The sequence below is a fragment of the Arvicola amphibius genome, chromosome 2 (assembly GCF_903992535.2).
Source record: "Arvicola amphibius chromosome 2, mArvAmp1.2, whole genome shotgun sequence".
Taxonomy (NCBI): domain Eukaryota; kingdom Metazoa; phylum Chordata; class Mammalia; order Rodentia; family Cricetidae; genus Arvicola; species Arvicola amphibius.
The window spans coordinates 130652362-130677887 of NC_052048.2; the positions used below are offsets into that span (position 1 = coordinate 130652362).

Below are 25526 nucleotides of genomic sequence, written 5' to 3' on the forward strand. Positions count from 1 at the left end.
GAAATGGGTATTTTGCAAAGTTAAAATCTGTTCCTTTTTAGCTTCTACTCATAAATTTTTGCTTAATACTCTAGAATGATAAGATACAAAATAATAATAAAAATATCCTTCCATGTCACATATGATACTATTCTAGTCACATATGATACTATTCTAGTTTGTAAACAACTAAAAATAACCTTTAAAGTGTGATATCATCGATCAAACTGAAAGATATGGAGCATAGCCTTTAGCTATTTTAGGAAGTAATGTTTTTTATATCATAATTGTTCTTGATTTTCTGCATGAGTAGTTAAATTCATTACTTTAATGGCAACTGGTGGCTGGGAGTTAATAATTCTAGCTTTTTATACACAGTAATTGTGATACTTTGGGCATCAGAGTAAGTCAAAATATTGGCTTTATGCCTTAAAGTATTTAATGCTTTTTATGAATAGATAGTATATGTTCACTGCATAAACTGCAAGTGGAGAAAAGCAAAGAGAGAAATTTAGACAGCTCCTAATCCCAACGACCCCAAAAAAAGCACTATTAATTTTGATATTCAGTCTTTCCTTTTCACTTCCAACGTGGACATGAATATTTAGCACATGCTATTTTAAAAATCTCCCTTATAGATCGTCATCACCTTTGCCTGTCTGTGTGTGGGAGAGTGCGTTGTTGGTGTGTGTGTGCATGGGACAGACATACATGCTTTGTGTGTGTATATATAGATCACAGGTTGGTATTGGTTGTTGTTTTTGAGTCTGGTTCTCTCATTAAACCTGAAAATTCAAAATCAGCTATAATGGTTGGCCAATGAACTTTGAGTTCACTGAACTAAGTGTCCCTGCACACCAACACGTATGTCATCATGCTTGGCTCTGAGAACCTGAATTCACATGCTCATGTGCAGTAGGCACTTAACTGAGCCATCCTTGCAGGTCACTTTTTAAAAAAATTCCCTCTTTTTAGGCTGGGGTTTTAACTCAAGCCTTATAGGTATGCAGCAAGCACTCTGCCATTGAACTATGTTAGAGTTCTCTTTTGTTCTGTATTTTTTGTGCTCGAAATTATAAAATAGACACAACTTACAAAATCCCAGTTAGTTCAATTTTAGTTTTTTTTATAGTTAAAATATTTATTCCATTTACATTTGGCAAAATAAGAAAAATACTGAATCACCTATCCAATCTTCTGAGTCTAAAGTTTTTTTTATCTAATTTATCTTTCATCATAATTAAGGAAAAATATAATTATAACTATCTCTCTTCACCTCCATCAAAGAACACAGAAGATTATAGTATTATCTAAGTAAATAGGAAATGCATTAAAAGCAACTTCGAAATTTGTAGAAATTACAGAGACATCTCACTATCTGGACAGTCACCCCAAATTCTGTTTTAATGACTTCAAAATTTGGGTCTAAGGATATGTTGCTTTGGTAAAGAGGTTCTGCTTTTATTTCCACAAAAGATGAGAACCCATGGATTTTTTTCAATTTTAGTTTTAATTTTTGTTTCAGTCTGTGACACTTGTCCACTAGAGCAGGACAAAATTAAAATTCAACCAAAATTTGCAAACTGAAACACTTATAAAAGAAAGTTAAGTAATTAAATGTTCAAAGTGTTTTTGAAACTCTAAAGTATTTAGTACTTCTGAAGTTATTAAGTCTTAAAATTACACGGAGACTTTTGGGAGGTCTTAAGTTATAACTATGTTCCTGGGCCATGGGTTCTTGTTCTCAGTGCTGAGAGGGTTCTGCTGGACTGTCATACCATTCTCATCTAATGTCTCACTACCGGATCTTTGCAGTCTTTCTTTGAACAGGTCAGAAAGCACAATGACAGATGAATACACTCTTGCCAGCTAAAATCACCTGCCCAGGATAGAATTCTATCAACCTGGCTGGAACAGAAAGAAGGAACCATTTAAAAGTTTGTAACAGATTCTGTCAACTGATCTAGAATAGTTAAACAAGAAACAATGTCATCATATTCGCTACATTTAGACTAAAATGTTTTTTAAAAGAAAGCCATTTCCCCCTCTTAATCAAAGACACCTACAGTAATAATTAGAGAACTATGTCGCAGGCTCCTCTTGTTAGCATAGCTTGAAGTAAACTCTTGTTAAGGTGTTTCAGGAAAGCACCTTTAAAACTACCCCCAGTCCACCCGGGGATGCGAAAGAAAAGCAGTATGAATACACCCGTCCTTAGTGGGCAGTGGAGTCAGAAGCCCAAAGACTGGGGCAGGGCTCTGTCCTTTACTCTGCTGCTCAGAGCTCCACTACAGAAGGAAGAACCTCCTGAGATGTAGCCCTAGAAGGCTGAGGAGGAAGGCTGACCCTGCAGTTCACACAGAAAGTCTGGGTGGGTTGGCTGACCTGGGGGCAGAGGCTCTCTATGGTGGGCCTTCAGAAAGGGCCAGATCTGTGCCCAGATGGAACATGAGGGGAAATCACTGAAGACACTACTACCTCCCCGACTTCTGAAGGGTTGACTGGGAACCATGAACCACTCAGAATGGTGCACCCCAGAGATTAGAAACATGTTCAGAGCTCAGCTTCTTGTGTTTCAGAATAATGCGCGGGATGGAATGGTAATGAGGAGCCACACAGGTCACACACATTTCCTTTTTGAATGTTCCTTACCCTCTGAACCTCAAAAGGGGGTAGGTAGAAGAGGAATGAGAAGAGGAAAATGCACAGTGACCAGGAGTGATGCTGATCATATAAGACAGATCATAAGACCTTCCATGACACCACAGCAGGGGACATGCAAAATTTTTCAAGTATCAGGCTATTGCTTTGCAAAATAAAAATGGCAAAAGTACATCAAAAGCACTCCAATTATGTGATGCAGACTAGCAAGGGATAGCCATCTAAGAAAATTAGTTTCTGGCTAAAATATTTAGCACATTACATCTTTGCTACTACGTAAAGAATAGAAGGGATACCCGTGATAGCCCCACATATCAATTCTGGTCTTTCAAACACCAGGTTCAAGTGCTTGCCAACACCTTCGGTAAAGGCATCTTCTATGCCTTGCCCACAGCAACCCCTTTCCAGGGGAAGTGTTTTGTGCTGGCCTCCATGAGCTCTCAAACAAAAGCTTCTGGACGGGGTCCAAGAAAGTCTAAGTATTAGTGAAACCCCCTCACTTGTTCAGATAAACACAAGACTTTGGCTCTGACATTTACCAGCTGTGTGGTCTGGAGAAAATTACTGACTTCTCTAAGTGCTGGTTTCATCATCAATAATAAGAAGATAATGACACCTATGATATAGAAATACAGATTAATGATACCACAATGAAAAATTATCATACAACCATTACAACTGTCTCAATTTAATACGTAGGATAGGGTTTATTATTTTGGAATATATAGAGTAAGTAAGTGTTGGCCACCAAGGACTGCTATCTAAAAGTACTTAGTAAATTTCATTAAGAAGTATTTTTTAAGTAATTTTTAATGAAACATACACAGTTCTTAATAATATTTCTGAGGTCCTTAAGGACACATTAAAATGTTATCTTTTATTATGCTATTAATGTCTGTAGAATGGATCCACTGTTCACTAGATACCAAGTCCCCTCTTTATGACAAAATCAAAGCCAAGAACCCCCCCCCCCTCTCTCTCTCTCTCCTCAAGCTGGGTTGGAAAACTAGAACACATGATCCTTCTGCCTCAGCTCTTACAGGTATGTGCCAACGTGAATGCAAACTTCGGTTTCTCCGTAACTAGCAGGGATATTCTATTCCTATAACCAGACTAAAGACTATATAAGTGAAATTCAACTTTGCTACAAAAAACATAATCCCTGATAATTTAATTTTTCCAGCATTCTACCCATGACCCTTGTCCTTTTTCATGCTGTATTATTGACAACTAAAGGATTCAAACTTCACCTACATAATACTAGATCTATATCCAGACTCAAGACTCTTCCCACATGTCATCATAAGTTCCCACCTGTCTCAGACCTCCCCATAGAAGGGGACACTTTGAAGTTAGGGAAAGAAAGAGATAGTGCATCCAAACAGAACCTACTGAAGGGATTTTTTTTTCTGAAGTTGTAAATAGGGTTAAAGAAACAAGAGGCAGAGAAGCAGCCCAGGACTGGCATTATTTAGTCCAGGACTTGAACTAGAGAGAACTATAGCTGCAGGAGATGACTCCCAGTGGAACAGTGGCCAAAGCGGGAAGGATGCAGCTACGGCCACGCCTGCTAATGTGAAGCAGGAACAGAGCCAGTAGGGAAACATCGCTCCTGCTGTAGAACTCAAGCAAGGGCCAACAGGAAAGAAATTCACTTTGATGCCATACCACTCAAAAAGCTCAGCCACCAAGATATAAGCAAAACCAGACAGATCTAAACCTAAATGTACTGTGTGGGGTTCTACTCCTCTCCACTCCCCCTCTATGGTATTCATTATTTTGGTTAAAATGATAAGTCACTATATAGTCCCTCAGCAACCCGGACCTTTGCCACTGCCCCCTATTCCTGCTTCCTCTACCTCATTACTGCCCATCCTAAGCCAGCATCCAGCACAATCCCTCACCTTTACAAATCACAAACCTGAGTGCATCCACTTTTCAGAACTCTTACACCTAAGTGCACAAAGACTGGGCTGTCAAAACAGCAGAACTGTATCTTCTACAATTTCAGGGGTGGAGTCTGAGATCTGAGACTGGCTGATGTGCCTTTGTAACATGTTTTTACAGTCTTCTCCTTCTGCCTCCCAACTTTCTCTCTGTTAAGGACCCCAACCCCATCGATTAAAGCACAGCCTCATTCTAGCTGAACATCCAGTGAAAGGCCCCATCTCCAATACTTTCTGAGGTCCTGGGAGTGGGACCACAGCGTATGGATTTTAAGCAAACACAACTAAGCTCAAAACATTGAGTGCGTAGTTTTCTGCTGAAAAGTTGCCATTGCTCTTACCTTGCCTTTTCTATAAGATATACCCTTCAGGCCGCTGCCCAACTTGCCTCCCAGCTTTATCTCCATCCCTTGCATCCTAGTTCCTGCCCCTCTGACCTATTTACCATTTTGCAAACATGTTCTTTCCATATATGTTGGTCTATATCTAGAATACACACATGACAAGTACTCTGGGAAGTCATTTTTGATGCCTGGGGCAGAGCCAATTACACCCTTGCCATTCCTCAAAGAACTTTGAATACCCTACTATTATAGACTGTATCACCTTGAATTGTAATTAATTCTTTATATGCCTTTCTCCCTCACTACAATGGGAATTCCTTGAAGGCCAAGACCACGTCTGGTTTTACTTACTGCAGACTCGTTTGTATCCAGAGCAGTACCTGGTACCCAGCAGGAGCTAAATATATATGTATATTTCTTGAACAAAGGAAATGAAAAAATAAGTGAAAACATGAACAATGCAGGGGCAGAAGAAAGGGTTTGACTTATATTTTAATAGCTAGGGTAGTGGCATGGAACGCACCAAACTTAACCACATGCTTCATAGCTGATTGCTACATAAAATACTGACTGCGCCGCAGGGAGAAACGAAACGACGACGGGATCTGGAGTTGTTTACTTGAAGTAAAGTCATGGAAGCAGATTATCTTTGGGGTAAGAAGGAAATGGGTTGAAAAAGCCTATAAACTTCTGGGAAGTCGCACCAACACACACGTGACAAGGCAAGCTGAGCTCCACTCAGATCCAAGAACAAAGGGTTCCCAGTTTAAGCTATGGAAGGGTCTGTTCCCAAAAGCAGCTGGGCAGAATTTCCTCACACGAAGAGCTCTTAATGTATGGGAAAAGGGAAAGAGCAAAATACAACAAGCAAAGGCAGCAAAGGGGCATAATTAGTGTAAACAGTTTAAGGTTTCTTTTTCTTTCTTTCCTTTAATGCACTGGACAAACCCCAAGAAGAGGAAAAACGTTGTGGGATAAACATCTGTTCACTGGAACTTGATGGAGCCGCTCACAGACTCTGTGGCCTGCGTGTGTCCTTATGTGCCCGGGGTTTCTATTTGTGCTTCTATGGCCCAGACAGCTCAGAAATTCTCCCGCTGCAGGCCAGAGCACACTCACTCACTCACTCCAGCAGAGGGGTGTGGGGGCAACTTTCTCTGCCTTGAATTTGACATAACAGAAACCACACAGAAAAGCAAATACCAAGCGTATGTGTGGAACTGCCTGGCTCTGTGTGCACACATTTCTACCACTACCGGCTCTGACTGTTTACACAGAAGTCACTATCTGTCCCATGACCCTTGGGATCAAGAGATTAAATAACAAATGTAAAGAGTCTGCTTTCTTGAGCCAGGTGTACCCTGGCATGTGTAGTAAGAAAAGAACTCTCTGGGAAAAATCCTCCAGTTTGGAGTACCACCTGCTATTCCTGCCTCCCCAGTGGAGAAGTGGTGCATGGTGCATGGTGTGGCCCAGTGCAAAGTGAGGCAGAAACAATATAGCCATTTCTAGTGGGTAGTGACTTTTTAAGGGGTATATAGCCTCAATTCTTATCCCCACAATAGTAGATCACATCACTTTGGACCCTTGGCCACAAAGGATTTCAGAGACCTTTGGCCCCGCTCCTACAGCCCAGCTCATTGCACACTAGCTTCACTCTTCAGAGTGCACGTGCCACAGGGGACTCTGCCTTCCCCGATCCTTCTTCTGGGCCACAGCTTCCCTTGCTCTATCTTCTGATGAGCCCCCCTTTCCCAAGGCCCAATGTACACATTTTTTTTCATTATTCAAGTGGCATTAACGTCTAACCTTGGCATTTGGTAAATATCAGGCTGAAGTGACTGCCTTATATTTCTTTCCCAGAACTTCGCTTCCAGTCCTAAGTGGACATCAACGTCTTGATGTCCTGGAACCGAGGAGCCGTGGCAGTCTATGTCAAATGCCGTGACATGTCTCAAGCTCTGGAAACTGCTCATTTCCCCTTTCACAGGCAAGCAGCTCTCCGGACCCAGTGCCTCTGCAGATAGCTGGCTACTGGCATATCCCTGTAACACAAGAGGACACACTTACCCGAATTATTTTAAGAGCGGCCAGTTGGGGCTGTCAAGAGAGCTAATTATAAACCCATCTTGGCCCACCTGCTGAGTTGGATGGAGGACTCACTGGCTCATAGAAGTTCATACTCAGAGGAAGGTCGTGGGGCAAACAGAGGAGCAGTAGAAGTGTTGGGAGAGAGCAAAGAGCCACCTCACTAGGCAACAAGGCCGACGCCAGTGCTTGTCCACCCCATCTCCCTGTCTGCACACCCACAATACCACATTTAAGTAAAGGGATTTGCTACCTGTTTTGATTTTCTACAGAAATACTATTGAAAGCCCCTTTTCACACTTATGGATTGAATGGTTACTCCATGGTTTAATTTTGTCTGAGGGAGTGAGGAGAGCTGACATCTAGCAGTTAAAGAAGTCTTTGTCACCAGAGGCCTATGACACAAATCTCAATGATATTTTAGGGGAACATGCGTAGCTTTTCTTCACTTGTGGCTATAATTGCTGCTGGAGAAGCCCCAACATGGAAAGGTTGATGCTTCTGAATGTGCTGAAAGATGCTGGAACTAAACCATGCAATGACAGCTATCAAAATGTCACCGATGCAGTGTCATCTTCAGTCGAGATGCTTTAAAAAAAATCAAATGTTCAAACTGCATCGTGATAGCTGTGCAGGGAAGGAAGTCACCTAGCTCCTGACGGGAAGCTAGAAGGAGGCCATCTGCGTAACAGCCCTGCGCAAGGGGCCTCGTGCAGCTGCCCAAGCTGGCAAGAGCTACCGTTTACCAGGACTCTTTAAGTCTACCTCCACAAGCACGCTGAGGCTGCGTGAGGTTACGGAAGCTGTCCAGAATCACTTTGCTCCTAAGTGCTGGAGGGAGCATCCAGACTCATATCTGTGTGACCGCGGCTTTAGTCATTTGTGCAAGATCTAGTTTCTCACAGGTGTCCGTCTACAGAAGCTGAGCATATCACAGTGGCCTTTACTTATCTGTACTATCCAAGTATGAAGCACAAGGGTCAGAGACCAAACACAATATTTTCTTGTCCATGACCTAACCACCTTTTCAGGGAGCACCACAAAGGTCAAAGTACATTACAAATTTCTAAAGAGTTCCCATGTCAATGATTACGGCTCTGAGCTGTCTGGCCACAAATTTCAAAAGGTTTCATTTGAAGTCATTGGTCTTTATTCTAGGAATTAGCAACTGGCTAAAGAGATGGCTGTAGTAAATAAGATTCAAATTTATACAAATGAGGTGCAGGCGACAATATAATCTAGTATATGACATTTGAAATGGAAAGCATGTGGGCTGGAGAGATGGCTCAGTAAGTAAGTAAGAGCATGTACCACTCTTTCAATGGACCTGGGTTTGGTTCCTGGCTCCCACGCCAGGCAGCTCACTACTGCCTGTAACTCCAGTTTCAGGGCATCCAATGCCCTGTTGGCCTCCATAGGCACTTGCACCCACAAGTCTGTCTGTCTCTGTCTCTCTCTGTCTCTCTCTGTCTCTCTCTGTCTCTCTCTCTCTCTCTCTCTCTCTCACACACACACACACACACACACAAATAAATTTTAAAAAAGAAATTGAAACTGTACAAAAGATGTCCATATGCTTATTCCCAAACCTAGCAGATCCATCTCTGGCTCTAAATCAAATGAAGATCTCATCGCTCAGTATACTCCAATTACAAAATGCAGCTAGAGCTTCATTTGATAAACGCATGGTTAAGTGAGCTGCAGCTGTGCCCACTTGGCAATAAGTAGCCACTGTGCAAGGCACTTGCAAACTGAAGTGGACAAGTGCCAGAAGGACACACCTACTACCTGCCTTATATTGTTCTGGGATGCCCGGCCCTAGCACTGCTCAAGAGTTTCAGGGCAAGGTCATGCACAGTTCCACCACAGCTCTGCCTAACCTTTGCTTCAAAGGTGAAAGTCTAGGTTCTGACCACTCCAGAGTTAAAAATGAAGTAGGATTTTTATGACAATGGAGTAGGTTGGGCCAAACCAAAGACTCTGGTAAAGGGAGAATAAAAGTGGAATTTCTTTGAGGCCTGCATCTAATTTCTACCCAGCCCAGCTTTTGCCTATGTTTCCAATTCCAAGCTTTATAGTCGTCTGTGCTGGAAAGTGGTTCAAGCTCTGAATGGAACACTGGGTCTCCGGTACCTGGACCCCTATATGCCCAAGGCACACGAGGGGCCATGGAGAAGTCCTGCCATTCCAGCAACTCCAAATAAGAAAGCGCCAACCAGAGTTCCTTCCCTCGAAGGGTAAATGGCTGGGCATGTGTCCTCGCTCTACAGCGGCATTCTTCACATGCCGTGTAAGCCACTTGAAAAGAACACTGCCTCCTGTAATTCCCTGGAGATGTCTGGCTGGGTTCAACAATTTCTCAGTTATGTGCCCTCCCTCTAGAAAGAATCTGCTGGAAAGCCGGCTGTGCACAGCTAAAACCCTTGCAATCAGCATCATTGAGCATTAATAAATTCACAGAGAATGGCATAGTTTAACTTTGCAGTGTCTTGTAGAAATCTGACTAAATGATGTTACATCTTTTAATGTGAAAAGCAGAGCCTCGTACTGTATGCTGACAACCTCCACGCAGACCACAAGTATCTGTACATCCCCAGCTCTCCCATTCACCACCGGCTCTTTCTGCTTCACACAACCGTTCATCAAAGTATCCCAGCCTTTGCTCACTTACCCACACTCCCTGATTTATTACTGCATGCCACCTATCCATGCCTAAAAAATTAAACAGAGGAAAGTGAAACAATGTGCACCTCTTTCCATTTCCACTTAATAAATGTGTGTGTAATTTGCACGTGCCAGATGCCAGTTCTTGTGCCCTCCAAAGAACCACCAAATATCTGGTTTAACTTTGAACAGGAATCATGGAGGACCATCCAGGATGGCACACCAATGTTGCTGTGCCCCGCACGTTAGAGATGGGTGGTGACTGGACAGAGCTGCCCACCAGCAGGTTCCCTTGAGGGAAGCCTCTCAGACCGACACATGCAGCTGAGTGCACCGCAAAAATGTTCTCCACAGTGTGCCAAAGACACTAAGACAGTGGGGTGAGTGACTGAGAGACCCAGAGTGCTACCAGCTATTGGTGGAATCATGGTGCAAGTACTGGCTAACCTCTGTGGATAGGGCTAGCCAAAAAAAAACCCAAAACAAACAACAACAACAACAACAAAAACCCATTCAAACATGCAGCCATTTTATGCATTTTTTCCTGGGAGTATGAAGCCCTTCTAAATGATGACCTTTAACCTCACTGGGTTCTGGTGCTTTAACTGTAGCTAAGACCACTCACGATTAAATACCCATAATGTTCTACTCAGAGAATCTTGAATATGTTAGGACGCCCCTGCTGTAATACCCAGTCCGTACGATGTCCCTTCTGACCAGCATGCCCACTCTCTCATTCACCGCTTGGGAACAAAGATTCCTTGTCCTTCACGCTCTGTGCAGATGCCTTCCTTTCCTGAGTCCTTTCTGGAACTTCTAGCAGATGGATCTCCCAGCCCGCTTGCTCAGCTCCTATACTTTGGAGTTGCTCCTACAGGACAGAGCTCATGGAGCTTGTCTCTCCCAGAAGACTGTATCTTCCTGAGCCTGGACATCTTTGGTTTGCTCTCTAAATCCTACGCTAATCTCTGAACAGTGCCAGCAAGTGTCTGGCAAGGGATAGGCAATTAATAATGCTGGTTTAATGGATTATAGATTTTTCTTTAAAAACAAACCCCTGAAGGCCTTGACCTAAAGGAATTCCTTCAGAATGGAGGGATTTCAGTGCGAATGTTTTCTTCCCGGGCCATTTGAGTGAAAAGAGAGCCCCGCTGATGTGTTAAGTGCCACAAAAATGCTTTCTGCACCAATGAGATCATAAAGCATGCACCAAAGCAGAACCGAGGCTGCCAGACAACTTGAAGGCCCGCGATGGCCTCACACAGGGAAAGGGCAGAAACGTGTAATGAGAATGAACACAAATTTACAGCTCTGCCAACTATAAATTGTCTTTTAAATTTAAAAATCCTTCCACAACCTCGTGTAAAAAATCTGAAATGTAAATTGTGCAATAAAAATATCAATAACGTAGGCAAAGGCCGCATTTGTCAAGAATTCCTGAGTGCAGCAGGAGTCTCAGGCCAGATTATGCTATATTTTATAATGGTCCAAGAGGAAGACTGTGACTTCTCGGGTGGGGCAGTCTCATAAACAAACAAACAAACAAACAAATCACAACTTCTAAGTAACTGAGACAGAGAACAGAATATTCCAAGAAATGGAGAATACAAATACCGTGAGAGGGGTACTCCTAGCAACAGTGACAAAAGAACAGAGATCCAGGACCAAAGCTACCTGCTAGGACCATCCTGAGACCAGAGGGCCAGCCGCGCTGGTAAGAACAGCGTGCACTCCACACTCACATTTCCTGTTCAGCTCTGGTTTCCATTCTCCCCCTCGGTGACCTTCTTCATTTGGCATTTAGTTTTGTAGTTTTATTACCTTTATGATTTAATCCTGATGTAGATATTTTGTTTATTTGAATTTTTTAGATCCTTAGGGAAGGTGGCTATCATTCTAGGTCTGTCCATCCTGTTCTGGAAGAAAGATCTTATTTTTCTGCCCTTTACCTACTGAGATTTCAAGTGATCTTCTGCTCTCTGATATGAGAGGGTGCTAACTTGTTGCTATGGTTGTGACAATTATCTTTCTGGTTTGTTGTAAAATTATTCTCAGGACATTCCTGACAGGGAGGAGAGCAACTTGAATGGCTGGACACGTTCGTGACCATCTCATCAATAGGGGGCATACCTGAGATTAGAACCCAGGCCTTTCTGACTCCACAGTCACGTCCCTAGTTTGTTGAAGAGAAAGAATGAATTGGAATTTGTGCACTCATGGTAAGAGGGCATGGTGGGGCATCTGACGTCTGCCTTTAGCGTAGCTGTGTTTACTACCATCAGAGTCATCCGTCATGGAAGTCTGCCTTTCTACAGGTTCACATGCGATAGGCTAAAAAGAAACCAAGTTTTTCAGGGAGCATAAAACAAAATAGATGGCTGCATTTTAAAAACAGGGTCTCTAGAAACTCAGATTCCCCTCTTCTTGAGTCCAGGGATCAAGGCTCTTCTCCAGGTGAGGCAGAAGTCTCACCTTTGGATACATGGGGTTTTTCCACGGGACTGGGAATATGACCTTCCCATAGGAGGCACTTGATAAATGTTTGCTGAAGATGATGACATAGTTTTCTAAGTTGCTGAGAAGAAACTTTTCCAGTTGAGATTAGGAAGACCAAAAATTTCCACACATAGGGAAATAACTAGGATATTGTTTTATAAGGAAAAAAGACTAACATTTTCTTCAAGTAAATGTTATATTCATTTCCACAGAAGTGTAAAAATTGTAGTGCACTTGTTTCTATTGAGAATATATTTCAAAGTCAGGCAATGATGGCATATGTCTTCAAACCTAGCACTCGGGAGGCAGAGGCTGGGCTATCTGTGCGAGTTTGAGGCCAGCCTGGTCTACAGAGTTCCAGGACAGCCAAGGCTACACAGAGAAACCCTGTCTTGAAAAACCAAGGGGAGGTAGTTAGAGAGAGAGAGAGAGAGAGAGAGAGAGAGAGAGAGAGAACCAATTTAATTCAAATAAAGTTGGCTATAAAAGAGAGTTCTATCAATGGAATTGAATGAGTCATATTTTTCCATAAAGTTCCAATTAAAATAGTTGAATACAGAAATGTTTTATGGGTATGCAACGATGTCATTAAGCTACGTAAAGCCATTGAAGATAAAGGGTCTTTTTTTTTCAATTCAGACAATAAAATTGTATTTCAAACAAATCACAAGATTAAAACTCCACACACAAAGTCCCATACGTCAGCTGCGCCGGGTAGATCTACAGCGAGAAGTCTCACACATCCTCAGTTAACAGCACAGCCCTTTCTGCTTAAGGTAAACACCCCTTTCTAAAAGGCTTCTAAAATTAATTATTTTATTGGAAAACTGCTATTTATATTCTAGGGGAAGACTGCACAGGAACTATTAATAATATTCTTTAAATACACTATGAAAAACTACAATTCACAAATACTTACAACCTGTGACTAACACCCGCCAGGTTTTGCTGTTAGCAGTTGGTAGAGAAATGTAAATAATATGTGGTCTCGAGAAGCTCCCAGTCCGTGGCAGGGATGCATACACAGGAAAATCATTTTAACTCAATAGGGTATCTATTTTTACGGGGCAGACATAGCCACCTAGGAGCACAGAAAGGGACATTTCAGGCTTCGCCTGGTAGACAGGAAGGAAATGTACAATGCTTTACAGAGGAGGTGAGGTTTGAATGAGCACCAGAGGAGAAACACAAAGTATTATTAATAACTAGCATTGTTTTATTAGCAAATAATCAAATCACTTTTATTTTCTTCTCAGAAGAGTTATGTCTAGCATAATAAAATGACCTACTATAACAGAGACAGATATTTTACCTGGAATGTAAGCATTTCATGCTGTGAATAACAACCTAGAAAACAATCCATTCCATCCCTCCTCCCCAGCCTATGAGGGAGCAGGAAGCTCTGGGAGACAGCAACTGAGCTGCGTGTGGCTGACAGTCCCACCTGGTGGTTGGTGTGGGGAACTTCCTGTCCCTGTCCATGGAGTAGAGACGGATGAAATGCTCCCTGGCTCCACCCCCCAGACCAGTATCTACAGAACCTGTCCCTCAGCACACAAATATTTGTTTCTATTTTCCCACTGAAGATGCACAGGATGAAGGTGTTGTGAACAAGAACTGCTAACAGAAGGCTTTCGTATGGTTTTTCCCTTTACCCGCCAAGCATGTTTCTGTTTACTGTCTCAGGAACTTAGCCACCTTAGTATAGGGGAAGAGCAACCACACACATCTGCCACGCCTATCACCCTGTACTCTAAAGTACACGTGCTCCATAAGGAAATGGCTGCTCCATCAGCTCTGCAGACAGACAGACGGATGTATTGTCCTTGTCTCCGAAACAGGTGGCTGTTATTGAAACTAAGTCTTTGGTAGCCCTGTTGGCCTCAAACTCATTATGCTGCCGACCTTGAATTTTTGATCCTCTGTTTCCATCTTTTAAGTACTGGGCTTACATGGGCCACCATGTCTACTTCTCTTCAAATTCTTAATCTGCCGTCTTCATTTTTATCTGTACACAAAGGGTCCTCTAAGTTACACTCAAGAGCTATGCTACTTGCACATACACCGGTAGCTGAGGGAGTCTGCAACTTCTGAGCGTACAGGACTACCCACCTAGACAGCTGATGAAGCAACTGGGACACAAATGGCAAGTCCAATGCTCAGAATGGCCCAATTACCTTTTCTTCCTTTTTCAAAAATTTTATTTTTATTTACTCTTTGTGTGCATGAGAGAAACCGAGAGAGAGATTGAGAGAGGGAGAGAGAGAGATTGAAAGAGGGAAAGAGAGAGAGATAGAGGGGGAGGGGGCGGCACACATATGCCACAGAGAATGTGTGGGTGTCAGAGGAAGACTTGGTGGAGTAGGCACTCTCCTTCCACCTTTGCACAGTTTCCAGAGACCAAACTCAGGTCACCAGGTTTGTGACTCAATGTACCCACTGAGCCATCTCACTGGCTCTTTTTTAATATTTCAATTTAGGTGGTTTTTGGTTTTGCTTTTTTTGGTACTTGAAGGTGTTGACCTTCAATATTATTTTTAATGTATTCAATTACTCAATTGTATTTTTCTGGTTTTCTGGACTAAGTAATTAGCACGCACGTGTGTGTGTGTGTGTGTGTGTGTGTGTGTGTGTGTGAGAGAGAGAGAGAGAGAGAGAGAGAGAGAGAGAGAGAGAGAGAGAGAGAGATACGAAGACTACAGATAAGGCAATGGCAGCATATCTAATAGGATTAACAGGAAACATCAGAGGGTCCAAAGTCAAGATCTCAAAAAGTAATATAAAAGAAAAGCAGGAAGAAAAAACTAAAGGGCCTCAGGGAGTCTCTACTTCATCCCCTCATTTCATATGCTCTGCAGAGACAGCACACAGAGGACAGCTCTGTTAGAAGTCCCTGCCCGCATCCCCACACACTCACACTTTCTGGGCCATCTGCACCTAAACAAATCTATTTATTTAATACTCTCAGGTTTTAACCTGTGAAATAAAGGGGTCTGAGTGGAGGTCTTCAAGAAGTCTGCAGTTGCTGTTTTGAAACTTCTCTGAATCTACAGCTGTGGTTCCTAACCTCACTAATGCTGCGACCATTTAATACAATACAGTTCCTCATGTTGTGGTGACCCCAACCATAAAATTATTTTTGTCGCTACTTCACACCTGTAATTATGCTACTGTTATGAATCTAAATGTAAATATCTGTGTTTTCTGATGGTCTTAGGTGACCCCTGTGAAAGGGTCCTTTGACCCTCAAAGGGGTCACAACTCACAGGTTAAGAACCACTGCTCTAGCAAGATTTACAAATGGGTAAAGTAAGCTAAAGAAGGAAAGCAAATGAAAGAGCCAGAAGGAATATGAGGCTTAGCACCAAGAAATGTCAGCAAGAAAAATCAAGGTGTTTTCCAGTCAAACACCTCTTGTTATTAAAAGCATTTATTAGATAGAGCAATAAAATATGGCTGTTTTCCCTCAAGATGGACTCTGCAACACCGAGAGAACCGCCACCTTATCACCACCGTCCCCGACCTAAAGCCTAAGGGAGAGTTTCCCTTTCCAAGTCACTGTGTCATTATCCAAGTGTCTACGCTAGGCTTTATGGTCCTCTTTAGCTTTAAATCTGGAAAAGTGAGGAACTTAGCGTTGACCTCTCTTGCCAAAGTGTTGCATACTTTGTTTAATATGGTACTTTAAGGCCCTCAGTTTAAAGACACTTGAGCGGTACAAAGTATCATTATCTTAATTACTATTATTATAAGGCTCCAGAGCTTAGACTAGCTATCTTCTGGTGTCTAATGTACTAAGTAGTCATCTATGACCTAGGAAGGTGATTTCCAAGTGTCACGTGCAGGTCCACTGCCCTAGCATATCTGTGAAGAGCCACACCCAACAGTCATAAGGGGAGCCAGGAACCTGGGCTCTGGTGATGGTGTTCAAGTCCAGATCTCTTGGGACTGAATCTCAGGGAAAGTGTAGCCCAACTCCTTCCTAGGAGAATAATTCCCAGGATTCAAATTGAGGGCAGAACTGCAGAAAGGCCCCAGCTTGTGTGTCCTGGAGAAAATTAGGTAATAACTTCAAAATAAATGAGTAATGAGCAGACCTTAAGCCAAGAGTTCTCAATGTTTAGGGAATGTCCAACTCCCTCTGAAGTTTATGAAAATGTCCATTTCTGAGTTCTCTCACCCCTGGGTTAACGTGGTGAGTCTGAAATGGTTCAAAGAAACTTCACTCTTAAGGAGTTCCCAAGGCTCTGATTCAACCCGTCTAATGTGTTGAAGAGGTCTCAAAGACAGGCAACCAGCTGGGATATATTAATTAGCTTTGACCATAGACTCGATTAAATAGCAACTTAAGAGGCTACAGTTTGGGACATCAATTCCAAAGTCTTGACCAAAACCAAGTTGGCCTGAAGAAGCTGTTTCAGAAATGCTATGCTGTGAAGTCCACACAGATACGGACAGAATAAAGCAGGAGTCTTTCAGCCAGCACAGGTGGCTGCTCCAGATTCCTCACTGTCGTTTCAAACACACCAACTAGCATCCCAGAAAACAGGCGTGACAAACAACGAACCAATAGAAGAATGCTCAATAAAAAAAACCATATGAGTGTGGGGGAGCATTTTGTGAATAGGCCTCTGTGAAGAGGAGCATCCAAGAAACGGGATCCAAAATCTCAACGAGTTTTTGCATTCTTAAATGCTAGAGTCACAGTAAAAGCTCCACAGCTTCAAGTGAAATGCTGCCAGGTGTTAATGTCTCAGAGTGTTACCACTAAGAATAACACACAAAGCTGCTCAAGTGATTGCCGAAAGGTTTGATTGTGAAGACACATGGGGACAGGAGGGATGGAGCTGAATGAAAAGAGGATGGCTGTGCACAACTCAACTGCTCTCCCACTCCCAGCCCCCAACTAAATGAAAGACTGAGCTCCTGGCAAGGACTAACACATAAAAGTTACTGTAAAACTTTCTGCCAAAGCCTGGAGCAGACCGCAGCCAAAAGATGTGAATCTGTCATTGACTCGATGCCTGCCTGGGAGCTGGTGACCATCCTTCAAGACTGTCAGAGGACACCTCTTCATGACGCCTCCCCTTTCTGAGCTCTGCAAGGGAAATTTGCTGGAGAAGACAACAGTGGTCTGGGCATTGTGGGATCACACCACTGTACTCCGGGACCGACACTGCTCTTGGGGGAACACCTGAGTTCAGAGCTGGGGAGCAGCTCCAGCCATCCTTGGCTCACCCTAGTTCTTGGGCCACTCCCATTCTTCCCTGTGTCTTCAGTCACTGGCCCTGGCACCTCCCTCCCATAAGTTCCCCTCCACATGCCCTCCCCAAAGAAAGCTGAGAACCCAGGGGAGAGGAAGAAGTCCTTGAACTTGAGAGACCTCTTCCCCTCCTACAGAGGTAGGGGCAGGTAGTGGGGGCAGCGGGTTGGGGGAGTTATCGAGAGACAGATCAAAGTTAGTGCTGAGGCCCTGGGCAGAAATGAGTAGCGCCACCTGGGCAAATGCTTTGACTGTGGCAGAAACAGCCACAGCCCTACAGTGTGCCAGGGCATCCAGGTCTGTGGTCAAAGTCCTTAGGGACACAGGGCTCTTCACCCTAAATTGTTTAACCAGGTGGGTTACTAAGTCTCAGGCTGGTCCCTGAACATGGGGAGGGTGCTATGTGCACTCCTAGAGCATCTGTGTCTTGGGAAAATGTACCACACTGGGCGACTTTTTTGTAGTGTTGTGTAGCCTGGTCACTAATCCATGCAAACCTCTCCATTCTCTAGGAAGGGCTCAGTGCTCACAACAACAACAAAGAGTAAAAACCCCTGTGGAAAGTAGAGCTACCAAAGGGGGAAAGTCTGGTATCCCAAGAAGAGCCTGGCAACTCTCTTTCCCAAGAGAGGGTTTGAAGTCAACTTTCTTTTTTGGGAAAAAAAAAATCCAGAGACCGATTAGGCAACTAATGCAAATAAATTGTAGTCTGTCAAGAAAGGGACCAAACCCTGTTTCTAATTATCTTGCCCTAAATGATACTTGTTCTCATGTTCATTCTCAGTATTGGTAATTAGTTACAGCTCACTTTCAAAGAACTGCTGGGAAATGTGAGTGTGCAACATGCACACAAGCTCTGTTGGTCGGAACACGATCTTCAGAGGAAAGAGAAAGGAGCGGGCTCACTCCTAGATGCTGCCAGGAAAAAGAAACGGCAGCATCCCCCCTCCATCACCATGTGCGAGGCTGGTCCTTCTGTTTGTCACTGTGAGCTCTGAGAAGTATGGAGCTCATAGAATGCAAACCTTAGACGCAGGGCAGGCTAGAGTCCAAAATCCCCTCTACTTTCCACATGCACTGTAATTCCCTTAGCTTGGCTGAACCACAGCCTCTTTGCTTGTAAAATACAGAACATCACCTACTTCAGACGGTTCTTCACAAGGATGAAATGAGGTCACATATGGTCACATCTAGGACAGTGTCTGGTTTACATGAGCTCCTCAAAGAAATCTCCTCCCTTTGTCCCTCTTCTGCTGTTAATGTTTTAGACAAATAACCAACCTCCCCTATATAATGGCAGATAATAGATGCTTTGGATGAAAAGATACTATATAAAACAAAATATGATTATTAACTATCAAGATGAATGCCCAAAGGCATCCATTCACTTTATAAAATATGTAAAGGTAGCAATTCACTACATAACAAATGGGCTACGGTAGGGGCTTTTTGTGAGGAGATTAACATGCTATGGGCAAAGTGCCCACTGACAGAAACAGCCAGAGAAGAAAGGCGAGGTCTCTCCTAGATCACTGAGTTTAGAATCTAAAGAGAGACACCACCACCCACCAAGAAATAAGAAAACTAAGGGAAATGGCAGTGGACACGTATGCGGCATGGGGCACGGCCACAACATGGGAGTCTGACTCTAGTAGCCCCATGCTCTCACTCCAGGTCTTCGGGGCTAGCCACAGGGATTGATCTTCACCCTGGGAGGCAGGGATGCCAAAGCCTACACTACCCAGCTTACAAAGGTAATCAGAGAGTATGCATTTTGTAAACAAAATATCAAGTACAACACAAAGGTAAAGTGAAATTATTGCCGCTAAGCTGCATATAGCTCGGAGGAAAGAGCAGGCTGAAATAAGGAAGTCCTGGGGTGACAAGACAGGAAGAGGGAAACCATGACTCTTAATGAGGATGCTACGTGAATGATCCAAGGAGAAACACAAGAGCTGAGAACCACGCAGCTGGTGCTCAGCACATAGCTACATCCCAGCATGCCACAGGAACAGGCAGCCTCTGGAAAAAAGCATGCACAGCGAACATTCAAGAACTGTGCAGCTTCATTTCAAAATGAAACTTAGTAGAGCCACACAACTGTGGTGTAGCCATTTCTGTTCCTTGTCGTCACAGTGATCCAATGAACCTGGTTCCCTCATAGTCTTCCCTATGAGAACGGCACATTCAACACCAGGGAAATGCCTTGCTGTCTGTCCCTGGGGACATTAGGTTCACAGAGACCAGAAATAGTTAATCACTTATTGCAGAGAAACTCAGGAAATGAAACACAAACAGAGACCACTTCATATGTCCTAGACTTATTCCCTGGCTTTGAGAGGTGGGCGAGGACCACAAATCATAAAGGAGGAGGCTCTGTGCTTTGGTAAGAACTCAGCAGTGAGTGACAGCTTGACTGCTGGTGGCCCTACATTTCTACTTCATACAGAGAGATCCGACTCTAGTTTAGAGGTCTCCTGTTATACAGACTTGCACCTGGCAAACTGAGTGGATCTATTTTGCTATAGCTGGCTCATTCCCTAACAAGATGAACCTTCTAGCTAGTAGCCACCAAGGAGAAAGCAAAAGGGATGGGTTCTGTCTCTCAAAAGGTAATTAAGTAGGCACTATGGCTTGATGGACTCCTTCAGTGCATCCAGTTTCCTTGGTAACCTAACTATGTACTAAATGGTTTCCATGGCAAAACATGTTCCAGAATCAAAACAAGCAACCTACACATACAATTTGGAATGTACCTTATTAGCAGAGGGGCTTTCTATACTTTAGGAAACTAGTAAGCTTAAAAACAAGTCTTGGAAAACAGATACCTCTAGGGAGCCTATTCAGAGACTGGGGATGGGAAAGCCAAGTCTAGAGTATGTCAGGGCCAACTCATGATTCTGCTTCACACACAACCCTCCAATATGAACGCTCACTCTGAGAGTAATGGGCCAGTCAACCAGAGGGAGATTAGAATATTTCTGTGAACACCCAGAAACCTCTTCCATGAAGAGAAAGAAGCTTCTCAAACATTTTAAAAGGGTGGCCAATGTACCACCTAGAGCCCAAAGCAAAAGACGTAACCTTTTTCTCGAGTGAGATGACAAGAGCACTTTATGGACACCTAAAAATGTACCGGGACACATTCAGCACGCAAGGGCCGATAGTGTGCAATGTCCTGCTGCGTACAACACAGAACCACAAACCAAATGAGTACAGCATCCACACTGAGAAATGCAACCCCTGGCTGAGAAAACTTCCCAATGGGACTAAATTTAAAAATTCAACGGGTTTCTTTTTACAAGTATTTCTTTTAAAAAAAAAAATGGTTCAGGGACAAGAAAAAAAAAACCTAAATGTTGTTTTTAACCACTTTAATGAGAACATTTTTGTCATGAAGATGTAAACTTAAATAAGTAAATAACATAAAGAAAATTAAAAATGACTTGCCAAAGATGAAAACAACTTTCACTTCCAGCACGCTAGGCGGGCATTCTCAGCACGAAGCTAGACTTCCAGCACTAACCGCTCTCAACGACAAAATGGCGTTCCCAAAGACTGCAGTGGGTAGAGGCTCTATGTTCATTTCCCGAAGACGGAGACCGTGGGTAAACGGTAAACTGGGCTTTGTGCCTTGTTCATCTTCAAGATAAAATCTTTCAAAATAAGTTGCTGGAGAACCCTTCTGATAAAGCTATCAAAAGGAGCTTAAAAACATAAACATGTTGCCGGGCGGTGGTGGTGCACGCCTTTAATCCCAGCACTCGGGAGGCAGAGGCAGGCGGATCTCTGTGAGTTCGAGGCCAGCCTGGTCTACAAGCTCCAGGACAAGCTCCAAAGCCACAGAGAAACTCTGTCTCGAAAAACCAAAATAAATAAATAAATAAATAAATAAATAAATAAATAAATAAATAAAAAAAAACATAAACATGCAAAATGCTCCCTGATTAGCTCCATCCGTGAGAAACCAGAGAAGTGCCTTGGGAATAGCGAGCAGCAATGGAAGGTAACAAAAAGATGACAACTAAAACCGAGACGTGCTTTCGAAGGACAGCAGATAGAGCGCGGTGGCCCTCCCTGCTGGGGGTCGGGGAGGAAGTGGGCAGCCAGTGCACACACAGAGGCATGGATGAGTACCGGGGTGTGGAGCTGGGGGAGCTGGGTACAGGATAACTGCAGGCTACTGTGGGTGCAAGGCTCTCTTTAATCGAATCCCTGGGTATTGTGTAGGTGTGACCGTCTTTCCTTAGATGAAAAGTTCAATGCAGGAGTGAAAGGTTTGTGAAAACTTAGCACAGATAAAAATAGGTCCTGGGAGCTTCCTAAAGACTGGTGACAGTAGGCTGATACTTGGCTGAAGATGTCCCTGCCACTGCCCCAAACCCTTTTTCCACCGTCCTTATGAAAAGTGAATAATAGAGATGTTGTTGATTGACAAGTAATACTGACATCCAGTGTGTAGGGGCCAAGGATGCTGTTAAATGTCTGTCAATGAAGAGAAGAGACAAACCCTCCTCTAAATAAGAACAGTGATTCAGCCCATACCATCAAAAGTGCAGAGGCTGAGAAACTTGGTAGACTGAAGTACTGCGCAGTACTTCACATTTAACAAACGTTCAGCAGCTCCACAAAAATGCCATGTATTATACATACAACAGGGTTTCTATCAAACAGTATGGTAGTCATTGTTGACCTGAAATGCATAGTAAATCAGATTCTTTTACTTTTTAAAAACTAACTTTATTTTTTAAATAATATTTTCCTTCTTTGAAGTCTCATACATTTCTACAATGAATATTGATCATGTCCCTCCGCCATATCCACCCACCCACTCTCTCTAGTGCATCCCATCTCCTCTCCCTCCCAACTTCATGTCTTCTTGTTTGTTCCCAACAAACTCATTACAATTTCACATTGTAAATGCCTAGATTCACCTCAGAAAGCACTTAACTATTACCACTAAGGCCAAGGAGGTCCCTTTGGTCCTTACCATCACCACTGCTAGAGTCAAACTGCCCAGACTCCACGGTGCTGTCCACAACTTGCCAGATGCAGCTCAGAGTTGCCATCAGGACTGAATTATTTGCCAAGCTCCACAGCTTCCAGACCAACATTCGAAGCTGAAGAACTGCTTTAAGAGGCAGCTTTCTAAACCTTTCAAACTTAATGGAAAATGTTCAAACTCATCAAAAGGGCACCCAAAGCATGAAGCAAAGGTACTCACTAGTGCTATGCAGTGCAGTGCATGTGCGTGATCACACACACACACACACACACACACACACACCTATTCCTATTCCTCTGCTCAAATATAACGTAGTTTTCATATTTAGTGTTTTGTTTTAAATTATACTGCCTTGGTAAATTTTTAGTACACTGTGTCATGCTGACTGAAGTCCTTGTGTATATATTTTATCTTTAATGTATCTATTTTACACAATTGCGAGTTTGTGTCCTCCCCACTTCTGTGTCCTCCTTGAGCCTGGCAGTCACCACTCTACTTTCCTTAACTCTCTGTCTCTACAGATTCCACAATAAGTGAGATTATGCAGTACTCCTCGTGTTTATTTGTTTTATGTGGCCTCTAAGTTTGTCTAAATTGTTGCAACATGGCAAAATGATCTATGTTCTTAAGGCTGAATAATCTCTCTCTTTGTGTGTCTGTGGCGTGGGGGAGGAGAAGCATATCACAGTTTATCTGTTAATCTGCTGACAGTCACCTAGGCTACTGACATACTGAACTGTTAATCTGCTGACAGTCACCTAGGCTATTGACGTACTGAACTGTTAATCTGCTGACAGTCACCTAGGCTACTGACATACTGAAATAGTCCCAACCAGTTTGGCTGTTTTCAGCATCTGTGTCCTCACAAGTTTAGTTCTTCTTTTACAAAAGAACTTGGAGGGCCAGTGAGATGGTCCAGTAGGTAAAGACACTTTCTGCCAAACCCGACAACCTGGGTTTGGTCCCTGAGATCTACATGGTGGAAGGGAGAGAACTGAGTTCTGCAACCGAGTCTGTCCTCTGACCTCAATAGCTGTGCTGTGGCACATATGTATGGACACCTGCGTGGATGCACACGCACAAAACTTTGAAGAGTTGGCAAAAATTAAGTCAATAGTTCCTGGCAAATAACCTGTCAGAATAGCAACGCTGAAGGGTGACACCAGAATATCCGCATCTACATATACATATTCTGAGGGACTTTCTGAAGGGTAGGAACAGAGAAATCTAAAACTTTAAATGGATTTGGTTTTAAGATGAAATATTATCTGATGTAAGTATAAAGTTTTAGAAGCTTACAAAACGTCTTCCCTTGGGTTTAAAACACATGAAATGGGTGATGCTGACTTCTGAGGGAACTGAAGTTAGGAAAGGGGGAAGAGCATTGAAGTCCCAGCAGCATGTGGGTCCTCAGAGCAACGTGGCTGTAAAAATCTGCTCAGCAAAAAAACCTGGCACAAAACAGTCCAGTCTTACATCATACTTTTTAAAGATTGGGGTGGAGTAGGGAGGGGCAGGATTAAAAGGCTGGAGGGAAAAATTCTTTGCATATAGGAAAAAAGAGACTGTCGGTAAAATAATTTTTCCACTGACATATCTATCTCAAAGTTAATAGCGGGGGCCAGCTTCAGCTGGGTGCAGTAGATCTTGAGCTTTTCCAAGGATATCCTCTATTTTGCCGAATGTCGATGAAAGACGAAGTTCGCAGACGGAGTCCCTGGCTCCTCTTAGCGCCCTGTTCCCTACATGCTGGCTCGTCGCTTGTTTTGTTTTAAATCAAAGGCCTTTCATTCACCAAGTCATTAAGTGCTGCTGGTAAAAAACAGTGTGTCTGAATTTTAATAAGTATAGAAAACTCCAATATAATCATTAGCCCTTTATTATGGGAATCAAAATCAGACATACCAGGATCAAATTACATGCTCTCTAATAAAACCCACACAGTAAAATCTGACAGCACTGATGTTAGGCCTTTCCTCCTCCAACAACAGCACAAGGAGCCCCACTTCGCATCCAAATTTTACATAGTAGGAGCCTTAGTCATTACCCACTTAGACCAAGCAGTGGTAATCAGGAACCAGGGCATTACTTAGGGCCTAAATAATTACCCTTTGAAAATATGCTGAGGATGATACAGGCAATGCACCTTTTAGGGAAGAGATGAACAACCTGAAAACCCACCTGACATATATTTCTATGTCTGTAGCCACATTCTATTCTAAAAACTATGTAGATGACACTCTCTTCGTGCCTCTGTGTGTACACAGAAACCCACTGGAGAGAAAAATCATGGTGCCTCTGAGAGCCAAGTGCCTGGAGAGTAGAATGGGATGTGAGCCAGAAAGCTTCATGGAAGTCAGGGCCAAAACACAAGCACTCCCCAGTGTCGGGGCCTGCTTCCTCTGAAGCACTTATTTCCATGTATGGTATGAACTATATTAGGTGTTTATATTGAGTGGGAAGGCGAAAAAGAGTGACAGACCTCTCGTGTGAATCTGTCATCCCACTATGAGACAAAACAATAGACGAAAAGAACTCCCTAACATAGCAATTATGTGAGCTATTCTGAAGGAAGTTAAAATGTTCTTTTACTTAAGCAAACATTAATACATCTGAATAAAGGTTTCTTGGAAAGATGATCATTCATTATGTACCCTTTGCAACAAGTGTTCCAAATCTGTTTATTTTTAACACTCTGGGGCCAAAGAGTGGCAGAAAAGGTGTGTTCCTGTGTTGCACAGGAACTACCGTGTACAGACTGAACAAATGCTGTGTGAACACTGAATTAATGCGACACACGCACACAGTAGTGACTGTAGTGGATGCTGGCAGCCAACCCTGGGCCTTCTGCAAAAGCAACAAGTATTCTTAACTGCTGAACCATCTCTCTAGCCTCTTGTCACCTAAAATTATATGGTGAAGCCCTTATTCCAATGTTAGAGTTTTAGGAGACTGGCTGCTTTGGAAGGTAAACAGTTTACGTAAGGTCCTAAGTATACAGTCACTGTGATGGGATGAGTATTCTTGTCCGAAAATGAAGACATGTTAGCACTTCTCTCTGTCATGTGAAGACATAGCTA

At 43.1% G+C, this 25526-nt stretch overlaps 1 protein-coding gene across 2 annotated transcripts in view; it reads right to left on the reverse strand.

Moving 5' to 3' along the window:
* Babam2 (BRISC and BRCA1 A complex member 2) overlaps positions 1-25526 on the reverse strand; it is a 381270-nt gene that overhangs the window by 133402 nt on the left and 222342 nt on the right. Inside the window, exon 7 of one of the 2 annotated variants that reach the window (XM_038320567.2) lies at positions 6740-6975. The exons of the other annotated variant lie outside the window; for it this stretch is intronic. Within the exon in view, the coding sequence (XP_038176495.1) occupies positions 6740-6975 (236 nt within the window). The remainder of the gene's footprint in view (positions 1-6739; positions 6976-25526) is intronic. 2 annotated transcript variants of the gene reach the window in all.